This window comes from Mirounga angustirostris, unplaced genomic scaffold (assembly GCF_029215605.1).
Source record: "Mirounga angustirostris isolate CCGP_5_RB_7025 unplaced genomic scaffold, mMirAng1.0.hap1 SCAF_5, whole genome shotgun sequence".
Classification (NCBI taxonomy): Eukaryota; Metazoa; Chordata; class Mammalia; order Carnivora; family Phocidae; genus Mirounga; species Mirounga angustirostris.
In genome coordinates, this window is record NW_026991713.1 from 72,191,734 (window position 1) to 72,214,807 (window position 23,074).

Consider the following 23,074-nt stretch of genomic DNA (forward strand, 5'->3'; position numbering starts at 1 on the left):
ACAGAACTGCAATATAAATGAGAAAATATTGAGCTGAAATGGGAAAATAACATTATAATTATAGCTCAGGAAATGCAAGTCAGAAATCCAAAATAAGTTAAATATATGCTGAAAATGATAGCATTTTTTAATGTATTTAAAGATAATTATATTGCAAACATAATACTATTTTTACCATTGTTTCCCAGTTGAAGGGCAGAGGAATGCTTGCATGCTTAAAGTCCCTCAAAGAGATATGTGTTGTTTTTTTAGCAATAAAATGAAGTTTCACTATCGATTACTTACTATTATTTATTTACCTTAGGCAAGTTATGAAACAAACACCTTTTGGGTTATTTTTTAAGTTTTTTGAAACTGAGCAAAAAGCACTCTTCTGCACTGACGTCAAGAGTAAAACATCTTTCTAAATGGAAATTTGGCAATATGTATCAAAAGGCTTCCTAATATCCACACCCTATAATTAGCAACCACACTTCTAAAAATGTGTTATAAGGAAATAATTGGAGAAGAAGCCAAAAGTAGATATGTTTGTGACATTATTACTATTAAAAATATTGAAATAAAATCCAGGAGGCAAATGATAAAATAATGCTATATTCTAATTATGTTAGCATCCGGGCTAAACCGCTATCAAAAGACCTGTCTAAACAAAGAAGTTTATTTCAGTAAAGTTTAGTCTTTTGGAGATACCAGCCCTTGTGGCCGTGCACCACCAAATGGGCAGGGACCTAGGTCTCCACTTTCTTACTCTGTTCATTTGAAGAATTATACTTTTTCCAGAGCTTTAGCCAATTCACCATCACGAAGACCTTGTGCCAGTCCATGTGGCTGGGAAAGAGGAGAAAGTGGGCAAGCAACTTTCTGTTTTAAAAATGACCTAGAAGGCCTATACCTTATTTCTGCACATGCACCAGGGCCCCACTCAGGTCAAATTAAGAAGTCAAGGGCTAGAACCCTGCATTGTGACAGTCAATGAAATATGAAAGTTGCCATGAATAACCTTGAAAACATGAATATGTTAAGTGAAAGAAGCCATTTCTACAAGGCCACATACTATATGATTCCATTTATACAAAATGTCCAGAATAGGCAAATCCATAGAGACTGAAAGTAGATTAGTGGTTGTCAGGGGCTGGGAGGGGGAAGGGTGAGGGAGTGACTGCTAGTGGGGATGGAGTTTCTTTTCGGGGTGATGAAAATGTTCTAAAATCAGACAGTGGTGCGTAACTGTCTTGCATAACTCTGTCAGTATACTAAAAAATCAATGAATTATATATACTCTAAAATGATGAATTTATGGCATGTGAATAATACCTCAACAAAGCTATTATATTATAAAAGGAAGAAAAATGTTCCAGTGCATAAAAGGACAGTAGGAAATTCTCCTTCCTCAAGCCTCACATGGATAGAGGGGAACCCTTGCTCTACCCCAGAAATTTAAAACCAGGAGTCAGCCCTCGTGAGTTTCAGCCTCGTGGGTTCCTCACTCCCTGTGTCTGTAAAACCGCCGGCTTATGGATTTAATCCAAAGTGGTCCCCATTCCAGAACACCCTCCCGGGGGTCTGGCAGAAGCAAACGTAAAATCCTCTCTGGAAATATCAGCCTCAGTCAAAGCCTCAAACCATTCTATAGATAAAATCACAAGGTAGATAAGTAGTTAATAGTCCAAATCACAAAATATACAATGGTACTAGGCACTCTGAATGAGAATCAGTGAGACACATGACAGCAGTGATGGCCCCACAGGGATTTCAGGGATTGGATTTGTTAAGCAGACATAAAATAAGCATCATTAATATGTTTATTTTAAAAATAAAATATTGAAAATATGACCAAAGAATGGGCAGATTAGAAAAATTAATTTTAGAAGAAAAATATGTTTAAAATTTGGCTACATAGATTTACCAGCAGATTTGACTTAGTAGAATCAATGAAGACCGATATGAAATGTTATCCTGAACGAAGTCTAAAGAAACATAAAGACGAAAAATATGAGAAAGAGGTCTGGATATGAGAGGGAGTTAGGATAAGAAGTGTGACGGACATACTTCACATCAGACTTCTAGAAAGGAGAAAATAGAGGGAATGGGGAAGAGGCAGTATTAAAGATATAACTGGGAATGTTCCAGAATATTTGAATCCACAATTTTAAGAAGCCCAAAGCATCCCAAGCAGTATAAGTAAAACCATCTCCACACTAAACATATTAATGTGAAATTGCTGAACAACAAAGAAAGGGACAAAATCTTAAAAGGTGCTAAAGAGGGTGGGAAAAGAAACCATCTTCAAGGCAAGAGCAGTTAGACTGACAGCTTATTTCTCAACAGAATCCAGAAGAGAATTGAATTATATCTTCAATATGCTGAGAGAAAATACACATCAACTTATAATTCAATGCCCAGTGAAAATCTCCTGCAAGAATGAGAGAGTAAAAGGCTCTCAGTTTCTCAGAAATCCTCTAAACCTCAAAAGGGAACAGAAAGAAGTACTTTATTCAAGCAGTTGCAGTAAGGAGAACAGACACAGGAAGTGTCACTCTGAAAACGAAGGAGATTTTGTAGAGGAAGGAGACCAAAGCTGACCGCCAGCTGCAAGGTTGGTGGGCGCTGGTCAGGCAGGTGTTGCGATCTTGTAGAAGGATGCTGTTTTCCTTGCAGTTTGGCTGTCCAAAGGCCATTAAATCCTGTTCTAGGACTTGTTGGCTCAGAAGGGGAAGTTAGAGGGAGTGGGTTAGTTTCTCAGTACCAGAGGACAGGGGAGTTGGTGTGAAGTTCAGAACAGAAAATGTTTACAGCCCTTCACAGCACCTTCTCTTGAACAATGAGACAGAATCCAGTGCCTACCAACCTTAATGGATCTGTTGTGTTAGAATGAAAATCCTGAGAATGGGGGTCAATGTTAGGGGTTAAATTTTCCTTTTGCTTCCGTTCTGAGATTGTGTTCTGGACCATTTGTTCTGAAAGTATGTCACTGCTTAGCTGAATGACCCTAGAAACTATACATTTAATGAGAGGGATTCCTACCAAGAGGAAGAGCAGGTGAGTGAACAACCTTTGGAGGAATATTCAGAGCCAAGACTGGATTTCTGTCAGAAGTATCCAAAAGAAAATAGAGGTTATTTTGGTTGGCTTCACATCAGAAGGGTTCTGAGGGATGTGCATGCAGCAGTCATCTGAACAAGAACCTCCCCACCCCCACCCGGAGGCTAAAAGATGGAAGAAAATTTGTCTTGGCTCTTTGGCTCCCTTGCAATTGCATATGAATTTTATAATCCGTTTGTCAATTACCCCTCCCCCCCCAAAAAAAGCCTGCTGGGACTCTGATTGGCTTTGGGTTGACTCTATAGATCAATTTGGGAAAAACTGATATTTTTAACAATAAACCCATTAATAGGGTATATCTGCATTTATTTAGTTTTATTGTTTTTCTGGAGTATTTTGTAGTTTTTAGGTTACAGATCTTGCACATATTCTGTCACATTCCTAAATATTTCATATTTTTGATGTTCTTGTTAATGGAATTTTTCTTAATTTCTGATGGTTTACTATGTAAAAATACAGTAAGTCTTTATATATTGATCTTGAAAAAAAGCAACACTGCTAAATTCACTTGTTCCAGTAACTGTTGTTGTTGGTTTCATTGGATTTTCTACATACATGACCATGTTATTTGCAAACTGTAAAACTTTTAACAGACAATATAGCTGTATATCTTTATGACCCAGGGAAAGGGAAGGATCTTCTTTTTAAACCAGTCATAGAAAATGAAGACCATACAGGAAATTCTGAATATACCTGACTACTTTCAGAATTCTGATTCGTGAAAAGATAGCTACCTTAAAGAAATTGAAAAAAGAAGACCCACGTTGATAGAAGATATTTACAATACATATACCTGGCAAATGCTTAGTACCCAGAGCTATGCTGCCCACTGATGGAGCCACAAGGCACTGTGGCTTTTGACCACTTGAAATGTGGCTCCGTCTCAACCGAAATGTACTGTAAGTGTAAAATACACAGCAGGCTTCAGAGACTTAGTACAAAAAAAAACCATACAACATCTTCTTAATAATTTTTATATTGGACATGTTGAAATGAAAATATTTTAGATATATTGAGTTAAATAAAATATATTACTAAAATTGATTTCACTTGTTTCACTTTTTGAATGTGGCTACTAGAACATTTTTATTTATATATGTGGCTCACTTTATATTTCTGTTGAACAGGCCCGATGTACAGTATATCTAAATGTTTCTGTGAGCCAATTAGAAAAAGAATCCAGTTGGAAAATGCAAAAGAGCAGAGCACTTTATAAACGCAGATATTCGAATGGCCAATACACATATAAAAAAGAGGATCAAGCTCTTGGTTAATCAAGAAAATGCAAATTAGAACTATAATGGAGAGGGGCGCCTGGGCGGCTCAGTCCTTAAGCGTCTGCCTTCAGCTCAAGTCATGATCCGGGGTCCTGGGATCTAGCCCCGCATCGGGCTCCCTGCTCAGCGGGAAGCCTGCTTCTCCCTCTCCCACTCCCCCTGCTTGTGTTTCCTCTCTCGCTGTGTCTCTCTCTGTCAAATAAGTAAATAAAATCTTTAAAAAAAAACCCCAAAAAACAGAACTACAATGGAGTACCATTTTCATCTACCACATTAGCAGATGTGAAAAAAATAAAGCTGGCAAGGTTGCAGTGCAGAGTTCTCTCTTACCTACTGATGGTGAGAATCTAGGTGGACCCAACTCCTTTGGACAGTTTGTGTTGTCGATAAAGTTGGCCGTGCACATAACCTGTGATCCAACATTCCATTTCTTTGTATTTAACAAACTCTCACACACATATACCAGGAGATATGTTAAAAATATGTTCATAGAGCATTACATATAAGTTTTAAAAACTGTAAACAACAATAGAATAAAGTACATTCATACAGGTATATAGCGTAGCACACTGAAAATGAAGTATAGCTAAAGGCTAGCAACATGGATGAATCTCAAAAGCGTAATTTTCAGGAAAGAAGCAAGTCCTGAAAGAAAGCATACAGTATTCCACTATGTCAAATTCAGTATCAGGCATAATCAAGCAATCCATTTTTTAGGAATGCATATATAAATAGCATCACAACAGAGAAAGACAAGGGCATAATTAACACATTAATGATGGTGATTATCTATGGGACCAAGGGAGGCATGCAATCAGAAAGTGGCCTATAGACAGCTTCTAAAGTCTAATAATAATGTAGTTTTTAAACTGGTTGGTGAGTATACGGGTGGTTATCTTCTTGTTGTAGTTTATAGTGTACCTATTTTACAAATTCTTTATATGTATGACAAACTTTAATAAATTAAAACAGTCTCTAAAACAACTATGGCATGAACCTAATTTTATTTGCACACACAAACTAGGTTTTTAAATATGTATGGGGAAGGAACTCAAAAAAGTATACTAAAATAATGTATTTCATGATGATAGAGTACATGCAGATGAGGAGTTGGAATTTGGAAACTTAGGTCGCAGGGCAGTTTTGATTGTCAGCTACTTAAATCATTGTTCTGTTAATTGTGCTTATCAAAAATATAAACAGCATGTATCACTATCATAACTTGAAAAGTAAAAATTACCAGCAAAAAACTGGGCTTATTCGGGAATAACAGAGAATTGCAATTCGGGACATACAGGCTATGGCAAAACCACAGGCAAATCTAACAGAAGAGAGGAATGTTATTTTGAAGAGGAGGAATTTGGGAGTAGTTGTTTTGAATGAAAGTCCACTGGAGATGGAGGAAGAGCAAGAGTTCAGGGTGACTGATGACAGTTTCTCATTGGCTGACTTGTAGTGGTTGATTTCTTGTTGATTTGATGTGCATCTTTTCCTGTTGGGGCCTGTAATTGATGTTGAATGGTATGGCTCGCCCTTCTAGCCCCTTTACTCCACTTTAGTGAAATTTCCCTTTATTAAACAGGCAAGTTTGAGTATTTTTAGGGAAGTTTCAGATGGTTCCTAATTCTTTTGGACATACAGAAAGTCATAATTCATCTATTTGAATGTACAAAAGTCTCCTAGGAGTAGAATATTTTTGCATATGTACTCCAGCAAATATGTGTAATCAAGTATTATTTTTATTTCTATGTAGTTTTTCTTAGGATAGATCCTCGTACTTGGTCCAGATTTCTATGATAGAATTAAGAGTATCATGTGTGTCATCTTAGTACCAGTAAAACTTGTAATGTGATCATTCCCTTCCTCTCTTGATGGATTCATGGCTAACAAATAGCAATTTATCATCCACAAGCTTGGTGCATTTGCCCTTTTTGATTTTTTGACAGTAAGAAAATCTAAGCTAAGTCTCCCAACTATTTCCATTCACCTTGCATCGTGATTTATTCATTTATTCACAGGCCACCTTCTCTTGTCTCTTACCCTTGCTGTTTATTCATTTTCATCCTAAAATTTATAATGTTCCAGAAGATAATGCTTATACATTACTGTATAAAAAGAATAAGTTTATTCATGATTGCATGAAGAGAAAACTTGTTTCAGTAAAGACTAAAGAGGAAGGAAGTATATCAAAGTATAGTAGTATATCAAAATGCTATAAAGAGATTAACAAAAAGACTGTGACTGGGATAAATAAATGAGCTGGGAAGGAAAAAAAAAAAATCCTAGGAATCCAGATGATATTTCCTTCTTCTATAGGAAACACATCATATCCACAAGGGAATATTGTAATGTATAGAACTTTACACAAGAAAAAAATATTCCTGTCTCTGGTGCCCACGCCTGCAGAATACATGTGTTTTACTAATAGCAACAACAATTACTGTTGTTTTCATAATAATAGCTTTATTACATGCTAAGCATTTTTAAATGAAGATAGTAAGCCTCAGTTAGCTTAAATCACTTACTTACGGTCCTTGGTGGAAACTAGCAAGTGGTTGACCAGAACTCAAACCTAGGTCTATTCTCCTGCAAAACTTGTGCTGTTAACCTCTGTACCAAACTGGCCCTTTACCCAGTCCAACTCCTTTTCTTCTGAGACTTTTAACCAGATTAACTCCTGATATCCGAATCAAAGGTTCGCTTTAACATCACTGTTTTACATTACAATTTTATCTTTTTTTTTTAAAAGAAAACATTTACAGAAAATTTGTGGCTATGATTTGATTCATATAAGAATGTTTTGGCTATTACAGGCACCATGCCAAGAACAAAGGCAAATGGGACCCAAAAAAGCTCAAAGTAGGCCATTTACTGAAATCTCAAATTTGATCAGCACTTTCTTCTGGGGAAAATACTCTTTGTACATATTACCAGAGAGAGAGGATTTAGATAAAGTATTTAACCTTTGGCGCCATCCCCCCACTCCACATAGGATAGAGTACAAAGAATGATCACTCACCAAGGTTGAGCCCAGATTTAATACTCTGTCTGAAGTTTTCCCAGCTCCTAAAATTCCATGACTCTGGGTTTTCTCTGTTGTGATTAGGGCAGCCAGACTGATCTAACCATCCCCAAGGACCGGTCACCTCTGATTTTGTGTTCTCTCTGTAAATGCCAGTATCTTCCTACAGTGTGCATTTCAGATGCTTCAGGACCCCCTTTCCTTTAAGGGATAGAACTTTGAGGCATATTACCAACTTCAGGGACCCTCTGGGAAAACTTCTACCCAAGGTGAACACAAGGTTTTTTCAACGTACTTTGTAATAAAAGCAGTGTGAAGAAAAATACCACAGATCCCCACTAATCTTCTCTTCTTTGGGTGCGGGGGTTTGTGTGTGTGTTAGGAAAGATGAAAACTTCTCACCTGCTCATTTCTTTTTGGCTGTTCTTCTAATAATTTAATTGACACTGAGCTTGTAGTAAATTACTGTTAAGTGATGGAATGAATGAATATTTAAATTCATCTATTCTAATACTTATTCTCATGCCTAGAATACAACAGACATTTATTTGTTGAAATAATAATTTAATTAAAGGAATGATTACTTGGAGTTAAAAAACTTTAAATACCTGCTATAAACTAACAAAATCACAAAAATTCATACAAAGAAGAAAGAACATATTACACTAATTCATTCTCTCCTTACATAAAATTGCTTTGGAAATAAAGGAATTTCAGAATCACGAGGCAGTATTTTCTTGTTACACTGTCAAGTGGTGAAAATGATTGATGCATGTAACAGATATTTACTGAGCACCAACTGTGTGCTTGTCGCTGTGCCAGCCCGTGGGAGCAGGGGTGATGGTAGCTGAGGTGGAGGACAGGCTGGGTAAGGCTGGAGCAGGGGGCAGACCTTGCAGGGACCCTCCTGGTGTGAAGCCAGGGCTGGTTTTAGGGTCAGGAGCCTGAAGGTGGGTGTGACACGATTTGCTTTGTTTGCTCCAGTGCCAGGAACACAGGAGAAGGAAGGACAGGGTGGGCGTTAAAGGACCTGTTAAACTATGCGTTCACCTTTGCAAATGGCAGAAAACCCAGCTTTGATTTAGAACAATCGAGACCCATTTCCGTTTTATAGGTTTGTTTCATTCCTGGGAATCAGTAAAGTGTTTCAGAAGTCTCTGTACAAATCAGAAAGTAAGAAAAAAGGCAATTGCCATTAAAATGCTTAATTTATGAAACGATTACGTTTTCACTTTAGCAGTAATTTGAGATAAAATAATGCGAAACTGCCTTACAGTTTATAGTTTTTTCTAATAATGACTCCATCTCCTCATTATTTACAAAATTCTTATGTCAATAACTGATGGCACAGTTTCTTTTTTAAGTAATCTCTGAGACATTCCATGCACATTTTCATCCTCTAAGCAACTTTCTGGGGAAACTTTTTTTTTTACTTCCTTACCAAGGACTCTATCAGAGAAAGTCATTATGTAGTTCTGTGTTTTAGAGGATGTATTATTTAAAGACTGCTTAACACTGCCATCTTGTTGTATTGGAATGATTGTTCTCCTTGCAATACATTTGTAGTGTTGACATCACTGCCCTCAAATGAGTTATCTAGTTATTGAGATTGTTTTAACTCCTGGCTCATATCAGCATCCTTTCTGTTCTGATTATTGTTTTGTGCATTGGGGCAGAATGGATACCAAGTCAGAAGAGAATATACAAAACACAGAGCTCAAATTTGCCAAGGTACTACTCATTTTAATTCCTCATGTTCTTTGGGAGGCATTTTATTCTCATTTTGAATAGAGATTGAGTGATTTCACTACTGACATTAAGGAAGAACACTGACTTAGGGGAGATTTCAAGCAGAGTTTTCATATCTTCTTTTTGTATTTATATTCCATAAAAAAAAATAAGGCACCTCAAGAAAGAGGTTTTCATATATACATGAACTGGTAGGATGATTATGTTGAAGGAGAAAGAAACCGAGAAGACTGGGTTTCAAATGCTACCTCTTCTGTGTAATCTTGGGAGAGTCAGCATTTTAAAAAGACTTGTCGCATACGCAAAATGAAACTATTAATGCTGTTGTTTTGGATTATTATGGGAATTAAATGAGTTAACGTATATTAAGGTGTTTTGTGTATGGTAAAACTCCATACAAATATTAGTCAACTTCCTCAAGTGAAGATTTACTGCTACTCAAGGACATTTCTGTTGGGAGCACAGCTTTCAGAAAGAAGCCATAGAACTCACACTTGATGGAAGGCAGCTGTAGAATGGATTGAAAAGAATCCAAGATACAGATTATACCATTGTTTGCATCAAGATAGCCAACCGCGAGAAATCAGCTACATTCATTCCCATGCACCTGCAAATTAAAACGCGCGGGGGTACTGTGCAGGAACTCTCGTGGTGGAAAGAAAATGAGCCCAGAGCACTGTTGTGAAGTTCTCACAGCTTGGGATGATACAGACAGATTTCATTATGCTTATGTAAGGAAGTACGTCTGTCTGATATCATCATAGGCAATAACTTTTTAAATTCAGTAGAGATAAATTCTTAAAATTTAAAATTTCAGTGGCAAATATGTCTTCTCTAATACAGCATTGTGGAGAGACTGGTATCAGATGACCAAAGATCAGCTTAAAATTAATAAAAAGTATTTTTATCGTTTTGCTTAAAAAATATGGAACGTTGTTTATGTGTAAAATGTACTACATTATAGTGGCCTATGAAGCCCTAGGGCAGGAAGGGGAGAGAGGTACTGTGTCCTTCCTGGAGAAAGGTCCCCAAGACATGCAGGAGAGTAAAAGAAGTCAGGCAGGAGAGCAAAGCCTGAAGGGTGGGAAAACCTCTGGTCTCTGAATTGAATTCGAACTTGAGAGGGATGGTATAATTCACCATCATGAGATCCTTACCACAGCATCATCACACAAGAGCCAATCCTAACCCTGTCTCATGATAAGTTGTACTATTAATTTCATTTACTAAAGTATCATCTTTGAAAAAATGTTTTTAATCATAAATGGTTATTAAATTATGAAACCAGTAGCAATCAGCAAAATCAACTCTACTGAATTAAGCCTTTTTTCATTTATTTACTCATTTATTTAACAAATAAGTATATACATTGTGCCAGGTATTAGACATCATTTAAGATCTCACAAGTGCCTTTCAATTTAAGTACCACTGATGGGAGCAGTGTGCCTGCAGCACCACCCTATTTAGCAGCATCCCACATTTCTCATGGCTCTGGAGCCTGTGACAAACAAATGAACTTATTATGCTGAGTTTGTTGCTATTACTTCGATTACACTGTTTCCCCACCTTCATCCCATTTGGTTCAGTCTCTCCTTTTTACCCAGTACTTCAGGGATCCTATGATTGGCTCATAATGGCAAGAAATAAAAGAAAAGGAGGAAGAGAGCCCAAAGTAGAAAAAAAAAATGACAGTTTTCTTGAATGACAAAGCAGATTCTGAATGTGATTCCAAAAGGAATTCCAGAACATATATGAGCAACAGAGTACAGCATAATTGGAATAGGGTAGCATCTCCCACAGTGACTGTATGGGGAAAAGTTATCTTAATATTTTATACCATATTTTCAATATTTAAAAAAATCTTATTGCAAGAATGGAACTGTATGGCCATTATGATACATTCTTTTGAGGACCTGTGGGATTTTATAGATGCAGAATCAGGATCAGTACTCTTACCTTAGACTTTAGCCATTCTGTTATAACTTTCCATGTTGAGAGGAACAGACACACCAGATTTCCTGGTTAATGGAAGTTTTATGGTGAAGTTACACAGAAAAGTAAGAGAGCAAAGTTAGAAAGAAGATCTAGACTACTGTGCATCAGACTGGTGGTGGTCTGCCCTTCGCCTCTCTCTTCTGCACTCCCCCATCACTGTCAACTATATGATCCTTCTTATGGCCTCTGTTTACCCTCTTAGTCTTTCCACTTCTGTATTGCTCTATCCTGTTCAAATAGGTCATATTCTGACTTCCAGAGAGAGGGAACATAAACCATTCGTCAAGTCATTCCCTAGTATAAAGCATCTACCGTGTGCCAAGGCTGTTGGTATCTAACATAGAGCCAGGCAAGCCGTTCGTGGGGCAGAGCGTGACCGCTTGTGTGGAGGGGACTCCCGAGCTGTGAACAGAGGCAGGCGCCATTAGGCTCCTGAGAAGGGAGGCCGTGTGGTGACAGCCGAGTATAAATATGGAAACTGGAGCCTGGAGGCCTTTGGGGCAATATGAAGGAACGGTGTGATGGAGAAGACTTGTAATTCAAAAGCAAGATTTCCCTTCCTTTCAGTGCCAGTGGAAGCCAGAGAATGACCAATAATTTTAACTCTAATGCTTGCCTTTACTACAGGAAAAAATTTAGAGTGAAACAAAACAATGGAAAAAGAGGCCCAGGACTAGTGATCTGTGAATTCTTAAAGTTGCTCCCATCTTGTCACAGGGACATTATCACAACTATAAATTCAAAAGTGAAAATCATCATCATCATAATAGATTCCCCCCCCATTTTCCATATTTCCATTTACTCTCCTGTAACCTTGTATCATAGATAATATTTTATAGTTTGATATTCCTGCAATGCCAAGTTCATGATATTTTCCATGTTTCCAGGTAATCTTTACAAAGTAGACCATGGCCAGGCTTGCTGTTGGTGTAATGATGCAGTAGGAAAAAGAATGATGAAGTATTTTCTTTAAAGTAGGGAATTTTCTTAGACAGAAACGGGATTGAACTCTGAACGCTAATGTGGACCCTCCTCCCCAAGGCAGAGTACAGGGCTCTTCTGGCATATTTTTTACATTGACCCCAGAACTTCAGGGGACAAGTCTGGGAGGATCCGGAGAGGCAACAGGGAACCACATCCACTTCTATTGATTGTACATTCACTGTACTGTTCGTTTGATACCAAAATGAAAGTAACCTAAGTTAGATCTAAGACTTAAACTTCAAATCTTTGTAGTTTAGCCTAACTTACTTTTAAAAATTTTAATGGCTGCTTTATTTCCTACAGTTGTACCTTAATTCACTTAACTACCCTCCACTGCAGATATCTTTATTATTTCTAATTTTCATCTGTGTTAAGCTTGTGATAAATAAAAGTATAGTGAAATATATCTTTCAGCATATAATGTTTCCATTCAGATAATTTCCTAAGAATAAATTTTAGAAATGAGACGTTAGGTCATGAATATTTGGATATGAATATTCTTATGTCCAAATTGCCAGATTTCATTCCAAAAGGAAATTATACCAATTTAAATTCTTACCAGAATTAGAGACTATACCGTATCATTGTATCTGTATGGCTTTAAATATTATTTTCATCTGGTTGCCCACTCATATTCTTTCCATCTATTTCCCATACTCAGGATATATAAGCTAGCCAACATCCTGGTAAATAGTTTAGATACCACGACTTACATATAAATAAAAGTTCATTCATTTAAAAAGAGGCTTTAGTTCCAAATATCTAATGCTAATAAAATTTACCCATGTCTATGATTTGTCTCAATAATTCTAAAGATTTTCTTTTTACCAGAAAATGATAATTAACAAAAGATAATGATTTTTTTCAACTTGCCTTTATGTGACAGTCCTCTGTAGGAAAATTGTAAAACAAAAAAACAGGAAAAATAAAAGGTAGACAATAGAAAATCATCTGAAGCCAAGATCTTCAACCTGGTCTGCATGCTACAAGCTAGGGAGCCGTACTTTTCTAAAATTATTCAACTGTACATATGTTAGAATTTAAATGCTATACTGGGGCGCCTGGGTGGCTCAGTATGTTGAGCATCCAACTCTTGGTTTAGGCTCAGGTCATGATCTCAGGGTCGTGAGATCGAGCCCCGTGTTGGGCTTCATGCTCAGCAGAGAGTCTGCTTGAGATTCTTTCCCTCTGCCTCTCCCCCTGCTTGCTTGCTCGCTCGCTCTCACTCTCTAAAATAAATCTTTTTTAAAAAAAATTTAAATGCTATGTTGCCACCCTTGACAAGTTTATTTCATGTTAGATTATCACGTAGGAATTATGCTAGTGAACAGAAATTAAAATGAGAAGTAATGAGTCAAGTTTCTAACAGTAGCTTTTCCTGTTGCTTTGATGGGAATGTTCAAAAGTTGAAATTTCTCATGGCTTTGGTTGCTTATAAATTTACATCATCCTGGCCCTCTGAGTGATTGGCATTATGTTTATTTCTCTTCAGACAAGAGCAAAGGTGTCCTTCCCTGGGGAGATACTCTATCCTTTTCTAGGTACCTCTCTACCACCATGCTCAGACTAACTGTGTAATCAGATCATAAATTCCTATAGATAAAGAACTATTAAAGTTCACCCTTTGGGGTGTCTATTTTGTTTTGAGGTGATAGCTTAATGATGTTCTTCAAAGAAATCACAGACCTATATCAGGAACTAGAGATGAAATCATGCTTCACTCCCACTTCCCAGTAATGAATTTACATACAGTAAACTCAGTAGAATGGTAGATGTGGTAGGCAAACCCTAGCAAGCTTTCTTTTCCCTTCTCCAAAACCCTACATCTTTTTGTAAACTCTGGGATGGGGGCAGAGTTCTCTTGGTTTCTCAACAATTAAGATTGGCTAAATAAGGGTGCCTGGGTGGCTCAGTTGGTTAAGCGACTGCCTTCGGCTCAGGTCATGATCCTGGAGTCCCTGGATCGAATCCCACATCAGGCTCCCTGCTCGGCAGGAGTCTGCTTCTTCCTCTGACCCTCCTCCCTCTCATGCTCTCTGTCTCTCATTCTCTCTCTCAAATAAATAAATAAAATCTTTAAAAAAAAAAAAGATTGGCTAAATAAAATTTGAAGTTTTGCATTTTAAATACAGGTTGTATTTTCTAGCATCCCCCACCTATGAACATGAGCAGTTCATTTCATCGTGAATAAAGGAGCAATAGAAAAGCATGTGCTGTGTAGGAAGCACAGAACAAATTGCTTATGGTTAATTGGGGCAAGAGCAGTTGTAGCGCTTAGTTCCTTTGGTTGTTTCTCTGGATATCTGATGGAGAGAGAGATCACACACACACAATAGGCAGAATAGCTCTACATCTGAACTGGTGTTAGAGTGGGTGTTGAGTAGGCAAGGGAGGACTGTTCCACCTTGAAAGAGAGCTGTTAATTCCTAGAAGCGTTATTAAAGGCAGCACTGTGGGCTCTGCGGCTGGAACAGCGAACTGCTCGTTTATGGTCTGCATGGCAGGCGTTCGTCCTGTCGCTCGCTCGCTCGCTCGCTCGAGTAGTCCTCTGTCTCTGGCAAAGGGAGACCTGTTTTGCCTGCTTGCGTGATTCTGCTGCTCTTTGCGCTGCAGCAGCCTCTCTCATAGCTCCTGGTATCGTCGTCCGTTTTCTGGTTTTTGCTCTAGGATGTGGTGAGGTGTCCCGTCAAAGAGCATGGCTTTTTCTAATCCCAGCCCACACACTGATGTGAAAGTATTTTTTGTTCTTTCTCTGGAGCATTATGTTCTTCCACCCGCAGTCACTCAGCCAGGAAAACATGAGGGTATTTTGCAATAACATTTGGAATATACATTTTTATCTTTTAGTTGGGATTTCCAGTGTTTATATTCTAAAGGTCAGGTGATGTCACCGTCTTAGTCATTAGCAGTCTGCGTACTGCTGAGTGTGTAACTCTGCCAAGTCAGAGCCTGTGGCACTTTCCTAAAATCAGCATGAGGATGATGAGTTACTCGCCCTTTTACGCACATAAACGTGCATGGCCAAACAGTGAAAAACTACACCCAGCCAAGCACAGAGCTCACCCTAAAATATGCTGCTTTCCATTGTTCCAGCAAAAGAGATCCTGCAAGTGACTTTGATAATAATGAAAATGGAAATAGAATTTTTCAGTGAATTTTAGTGATTTGAGTATATGTAAGCATTTCCCTCCCCAGAAACCTGCCTGCTTGTCTTTTTCACTCCTCTCTCTCGCTCGCTCTCTCCTTCTCCCTCCCTGTCCCTTTTCTTATATAATTCAAAAGACTATTTGGTGAGGAATGAAGATGGAAGATTATTGATCAGGGGGTTTCTAATGCTGTTTTCTACTCACAGTTCAGTGTGAAGGCTTCATTTATGTCCATAGAGAATACTAGTATGAACTAGAGGTGGAGATTTAAGAAAAGGCAGGTGGAGGATACAAAACTGCCTATTCTTTTGGCATACACTTAAATCACTTTCTTCGTGCCATGCAATTACAACTGTATATAATCTTTGTGACAAGTTTATTAGGGACTTTATATAGATTAGAAAACCAAGGTACAAAGAGGTTGACTAATTTGCCCAAAGTTACACAGCTGGTAAGTAACAGAACCTAGATACAAAACCGTGCAGCCTAACTCTAGATCTTAACCTTTGTGCTGTGCTGCCTCGGATGGGAGTCCAGGACAGTAAAAGAGGGAGGATATATAGATAGGAGATTTCAGAGCACGTACATGATAATGATGTAAGTGAGGAAAATGGAAATCCATTGAGAGAACAGAGCATTTCAGGTAGGTGAGTGGGTGGCATCTGTACTCACCTTGAAGGCCGAGCTAGACTGTGACAGTGGAGGTCAAGAGTGAGAGTTTGCCTTCAGTTAGAGGAAATGGCATGAGTAGAACATCCCGGGGCTGGGAAGTTGGTTCAAAAAATTAGTAGTATAATTATTTGGAGAAAAGGACTGTATACAGGAGTATAAGATACAAGGTAGGCTGCAGCTAAATTTTGCAGGCCCCATTTTATAGGCAGTTGGGATAAGGGGACTGAAGGTTTTTGAGCAGGGAGGTGGCCAGAGCAGTGCTTTCGAGAGCTCAACTTGGTGGGGCGGTAGTTTGAAGAAAGGAGTGCAAGACGCAGGGAAAATCATTAGGAGACTATATTTATTTGCTTTTGCTGCTACAGTAATACCGCCACATACTTACTTAAAACAACACACATTAATTATGCTCCAGTTTCCGTAGGCCTGCAGTCCAAGCACGGCTGAGCTAGGCCCGCTGCCTAGGGTCTCACGAGGCTACAGAGTATTCACTTGGGCTGTGGTTGTTTCTGAGGCTCAGCTAAGGAAGATTTTGTTAGCTGAATTCGGTACCTTTTGTACCAAGGACTTCAGTTTCTTGCTGTCAATCAAAGGCTACCCCCAGCCCCTAAAGACTTCTCTCAGTCCCTCCCATGAGCATCCCAACACTGGCATCCCATCACGTACCAGCTTACTTTTTCAAAGCCAGCAACGGAGTGAGAGACTTCTGCGGAGCAGCTTACATAATCACATACGTCCTGTCACTTCAGCCACGTTCTGTTAGAAACAAGTCACAGGTCACTCCCACACTCAAGGAGAGAGGACTACAGAAGAGGATGAGTATCAGGAAATGGATCACGGAGAGACTACTCCAGAGTCTGCCAAGGAGACAAATGCAGTTGATGAGACAAACTGTCTGAACTGGGGTGGTATTAATGCAAACAGAAAAGGCAGATTCAAGAAACTATGTCTAGGCAATATAATTATGAATTCCTACCCACATCATGTGAAGTTCTTTGCATACATCATCTCATGTAAGCCTCAAAATAACTGTATGAGGTGGGTGCCAGGAAAATCCTTATTTCACAGATGAGGACACAGGCTTTGAAAGTTAAGTACGTAGGTCACAAATATCCCAGCTTCAAATCTGGGTGTCCCAACCTAGATTTGAACATAGGATGTCAGTCCCAGAGCTCATAGTCTTAGCCACTCTTCTTTAATTGGGCTTAAAAGTATAGAGGATTTTAAGAAAGATGGGTAAGAAAATATTGAAGATAACTGCAAGAGTTTAACCCATTTCAACTCAGGGAGTGGTGGTGGTATCGAAAACAGAAATGTCACGAGAGGCACTATTACACTAATACTTACTGTGCATACGCTACGTGCCGAGCAGTGTGCTAAGCACTCAGTATGCATTACACAGTTAATGTTCCAACAGCCTGTGATAATAGTGGGTAATTCAGCAGGTACCTAAATTCCATCAATGGAGCATAAGAAAAAAAGTCAATGCTAGAATAAACTATCAGGGAGCATCCATGTGGAAACCATCAATCTCTAAAATTAGATGAGATGGGTATGAGGGTGATCTAGCAGTGATATGTCACCCCACTGATCGCCACGGTTGATTTGGCTGATTTGGCGGCTAGACATGTGTCTCCTTCCTCACCCTTCCATGTGCATCTCTCCTGTAGCTGTACACTCAAAGAGGATGACCTTCCCAGATATTGTTCTTCCATCAAGGGTATATGAGAAGCTGTGCACCTGGCAGAACCTCCAAACGAGCTCTCAGGTTCAATTTGTAGGAGAATGTAGGGTAGTCAAGATTCCAAGACTCCAGACACATCCCAGTGAGGCACTGCATGTGGCAGTCTTCCTTTCTTTTAAAAATTTAATTAAAATTAGATGAGATGTTTAAGAGACAAGGGACAGACCCCACAATAGAACCTTAAAACACACCTTTAGAGGTTGAGGGGAGGAAGAGACCCTTTAAAAAGCAATGAAGACATATATATCAGAGGGAGAAGATGAAGATATAACTGTAAAAAGCAAAGGGGAAAGAGAAGAAAAAAGGTCTGTCAGCAATATCAAGCACAAGAAAGTAATCAAAGAACCTCAAAATCAAGGCAAGATAAGTGAATTTGGCGGCTAGAAGGTCTAACTTTTGGGTGAGTAGATTCAGGAAAACAGAACCTGAGTGAGTCAGAGTCAGCTGGCCTATGGGTGGACGGGGGAGCTGGCCTAGGAAGGAAAGAGTAGGTTGTAAGGAGGAAGAGTTCACCAGTATAAATTTCTCTGTAATTGCAGATGAACTAGTAGTGTAATACGAGAGGGGTTGAACAGTTGAGTAGCAGCAAGCTTGTGTGTCATAAACAGAAAGGAAGGCTCATGTCAGAAAAAACTGAAAATGGCAGAAAGAGACAGACGGCTGATGGAACGTGACCCCAGCAGAGACAGAAGGAGAAGGGGGTACAGGTCCTTAGAAAAGGCAAGAGACATGTTACTAATGGAGGTGTAGGAGAAGAGCCCCGAAAGAAAATGCAGAAAAACAAGAGGTTCAAGAGAGTAAAATTGAGGGTGTTCAAATTGAATGTCCTCCATTTTCTTCTTAAAGAAGGACCCAAGTTCATAGTAGTGAGAAAGAGGGAAAGATTTCAGTACTAGAAGATAGTACATATTTTAATTAATTGATGCAACAGTTGAGCAAAGTTTAGCCCAGTGGTAATTGAAGGCAGTTAAATGGTACTGTGCATGGTTGGAAACTGACATCGTGAGGATGGCAGATAAGCATGGAGGAAGGAAAGATGGATTCTAGAGACCGGCAGAGTATTGGCATGGTCTACACTGAGTGATGAGGTTAAGTGAAAGCTGAGGGGAGTTTAGAATCTAAAGATTGTGATTTGGGTGTAGAGGAAGTGATCAGAAATTAGGAAATAAAATGCTTGTTACCAGAAAAGGAATGCTTGTTATCAGAAAAGGAATGCTGAGACCTTGAAGTAAAATAGTTCCAAATCAAGCAAAATGCCCTCTTGCAATTTCAGAGGCTAAATAAAGAACTATTAAGCCAAAGTATTATATGGGCCAGAAGTAAAAATAAACAGCTGTGGCAGAGGATGTGAGGGGGTAGAGGATATGACTGACCAGGCACTCAACTCAGGAAGACAAGGTGGGGTGTTATGATGATGGAGGTCATAAACAGACCAAGGACAGGGCTTAAATGTTAAGGTTCAAACATCAGAGGTTGATAGAGGCAGAACACTAGTCTAAAAATGACAATGAGGGCAAGAGTGTTTGTGAGGCTGGTTGTGTCTTCATGGGCAATTCCAGTTTCAATTAAGGTAAAGAATTGGAAGTTTAACTTGAGAGTCAATCTAAGACCAGAGGAGACTTTGCTTGACAATAGAACTAGGAGGCAAAGTCACTAAGGAGTGACTGAGACAGAAGCAAGGACACACAGCAGGAAGGGAAAGTGTTAGTTGGGATCAGATATAAGCACTGTTCCCTCCCCACATCTATGCCATCACCTGTTTACAAGGGACCCTTCTAATCCTTAAGGTATTATCCCCATTTTACAGATGAAAAAAAAAAAAAAATCTGGTTTGGGGACTTCAATCTTGTCCTGACTGCAAATTCTAAGGTCTTTCTACCACGACAGACTCTCGGCAGTCTTAAAGTGTTAGTATAGCTTTCGAGGACTAACTGGAAATCATGTCTGACTTATATGAAGTGCGTATAAAACACAATGTGGTTTTTTTATTGAGATATAATTAACCTATAACATTGTATTAGTTTCAGGTGGACAACATGATTTGGCATTAAACGTCCATCATCATACATTATTTACAAATGTTTCTTGTCATGAGACCTTTTAAGACCTACTCTCTTAGCAACTTTCAAACATGCAATGCAGTATTATTAACTGTAGTGGCCATGCAGTTCAGTACCTTCCATGACTTATTTTTTAACTGGAAGTTGGTACCTTTTGACCCATTTCAATTCTCCAAACTCCGTTCCCCAGCAACCACAAATCTGTTCTCTGTATCTAAGACCATAGCTCAGTATTTTTGTTTAGATTGCACATACAAGATCATATGGTATTATTCCACGTAGCATAATGCCCTCAAGGTCCATCCATATTGTTAAAAATGGCAAAAATTCCTTTTTTTAAGGCTGAGTAATATTTGTATGTGTGTGTGTGTGTATGTACACACATTTTCTTTATCCATTCATCCATCAGTGGACACTCAGGTTACTTTCATGTCCTATTGTAAATAATGCTGCAGTGAACATGCAAGTGGATATATCTTTTGAGTTAGTGTTTTCGTTTTCTTCAGATAAATACCCAGAAGTTGGATTGCCAAATCTTATGGTAATTTTGTTTTTAATTTTTTGAGGAACCTCCATCCTGTTTTCCATAGTGGCTGCACCAATATACATTCTCATCAATAGTGCACAAGGGTTCCTCATTCTCTACATCCCCACCAACACTTGTTATTCATCTTTGTGATGGTAGCCATTCTAACAGGTGGGAGGTGATATTTCATTGTGCTTTTGATTTGTATTTCCCTGATGATTAATGATGTTGAACACCTTTTCGTGTACCTGTCATCTATATGTCTCCTTTAGGAGAATGTCCATTTAGATCCTCTGACCATTTATTTTATTTATTTTTAGTGAGAGAGAGTGGGGAGGGGACAGGGACAGGGAGAAAGAATCTCACTGAGCGCGGAGCCTGACTTGCATGGCTCAATCTCAGGACCCTGAGATCATGACCTGAGCCGAAACCAAGAATCAGACGCTCAATCAGGTGCATCCCCCCTGACCATTTTTTAATTGGATTGTTTTTTTTGCTGTTGAGTTGTACACACAGTATATTTCTTTGTTTTTCTCTTGAGTTATATTCAGATCTAAGATATTCTATGTGAGCTTTACAGCGAATACTGTATATTTAAATCTTAATTTTTTTTCAAGAAAAACATCTTGGACCCTTTTCCTTAACGATATTAAGGAACTTTCAGATATTTCCAAGATAAGCACATTGAATTTCTGCAACTATACCCTAAAACATTAATACTTATATTGCATTATTTTTCAGATGTGAGAATGAAACCAAATTTAAAACAGAAGAAGTATTTTGGGCTTACAATTTCTGCCCTACGCCATACTCCTGGACTGCACTTCTGGGCCTTATTTTATATCTTGTTTTCTTCGCACCTGGTAAACAAAGGCTTTGTGTTGTTGTGTTTAATTTAAAGTGTCTCTTTTTAGAGGACAAACTACTTTTTCAAATTCCTTATAAACTATTTTACTGAAATTTTTAGTTTTATGTTTTTCTCAGGAATGGGACCAATGCCTTGGACTGTGAATTCTGAAATATATCCCCTTTGGGGAAGAAGTACAGGAAATGCATGTTCATCTGGAATAAATTGGATTTTCAACGTTCTGGTTTCACTGACATTTTTACACACAGCAGAGTATCTTACATACTATGGTAAGAGATTATTATTCCCATCTATAGTTTCATTTTTATTTTTCCTCCTTTTTTTATATATGCAATCATTTGTGTTTAAAAGTATAGTGGTTATATTTTTGCTATTATAAGTAATCTCTATGTGGGTCTCTCATTCATTCCCCAAAGGCCATGAAAATGTACTTGGAAAAGATAAAAGGAATTCTCCTTTCCTAAGCAGCATTGCTTCTTGTCCCTCGGTGCTTTATAGCCTTCTCCCACCTTCCAACCCAAACATCTCCCAGCTATCTCCCCAGTTGGAAATCTTCACAGCGTGCTTTTAGTTTAATGAAGAAACATAAAACAAGAGAGAATGGCAGAAAGGATGCAGGCAGGGAATGTAAGGGCTAATGCTTGAAGATGTCTCATGACGGAGATGGAGTCATGTCCAAGGAGATCCCCCAAAGGTCGTGCTGTGATTTATGCCTTCCACTGTGTCATCTGTGCTGTTCAGGCCATGGCATATTAATTTCAGCATCCACTCAGAGCAGCACCCACCACTGCCTGAAGCATAAACCTGACAGCGGAAATGTGTGGACCATAACTCAAAACAGTATTAGGAAGTGGCTGAGTCAGGAAAAAACTTCTAAAATGAAACTTTACTAAAATGACAAGAAAGATTTTCTCTTTAGCAACAGAATTTCTTCATTATTAATTTATAGTTTATAGGATTCTAAAAGATGAAATGTGAGGTTTTTGTTCTACTCTCCCCATAAGTCTCTGTATGTATATGGAGTGTCTCTTGCTTATGCCATTCTCTGGTCCCTTCCCCATCGCACACACCTCACAGTTGGACCATAAATGTTTGGAGCTCAGGCCAGGACTTATGCCTTGTTCACCATTATATTCCCAATGCCTTCCAGGGCATCCTGTTCATTTGATAAGCACTCAGAAGTGTCTGTCGAATAAATATGCAGAAGAATTTTGAATATGAGGAAACATTATATGAATCTATTCCTCCTCTCTCTTCTGAACATCCTGTATTGGTATTTATTTTTATTATCTTTATAAAACTCTTTGTTTCTCCCAATGAACATTTCGAAATTTAGAAACATTTTATTAAAAACTTAATACACTGGCATTTGAAACTGGATATGTATTTTGTATATTCAGTTTTAACCCATTGGCAATTAAAGCTTTCTTTTTGAGAACATAAATTTTACACAATAAATACTTACCTATATTTGCTAATTCTTGAGAATGCTTAATTTTTTTGTTTTGGAGAATTCTTAAATATTTAAAGACCTAAATATAGATTAATATCCTGAAAAAGTATTTTTTATTAAGTCATAGACCAAAAGTCTACAAGGCAAGGCTTTTGTTACCAAAGCTCCTCTCAAATTTATGCTGCCCGAAACAACATGAGGCAACAGAAGTAAAATTTAAATGGGGCATAGCCAGGCTTCTTTCAGAAATATCCAATTAGAACAAACTGGCGGTTGCCAGAGGGGTGGGGAATGGGGGGGATGGGCAAAATGATTGGTAGGAGGTACAGGCTTTCAGTAATGAAATGAATAAGTCAGGGAGATGAAAAGTAAAGTACAGCATGGGCGGGGGGCGCCTGGGTGGCTCAGTCGTTAAGCGTCTGCCTTCAGCTCAGGTCATGATCCCGGGGTCCTGGGATCGAGCCCCACATCGGGCTCCC

General features: G+C 38.6%; 1 protein-coding gene across 3 annotated transcripts in view; it reads left to right on the forward strand.

Annotated features, from left to right (window-relative positions):
• Positions 1-23,074, forward strand: part of SLC2A13 (solute carrier family 2 member 13) — a 384,555-nt gene that overhangs the window by 325,724 nt on the left and 35,757 nt on the right. For all 3 annotated transcript variants that reach the window (XM_064591394.1, XM_064591395.1, XM_045869435.3), the window contains exons 8-9: positions 21,016-21,137; positions 21,259-21,411. In XM_064591394.1, the coding sequence (XP_064447464.1) occupies positions 21,016-21,137; positions 21,259-21,411 (275 nt within the window). The remainder of the gene's footprint in view (positions 1-21,015; positions 21,138-21,258; positions 21,412-23,074) is intronic.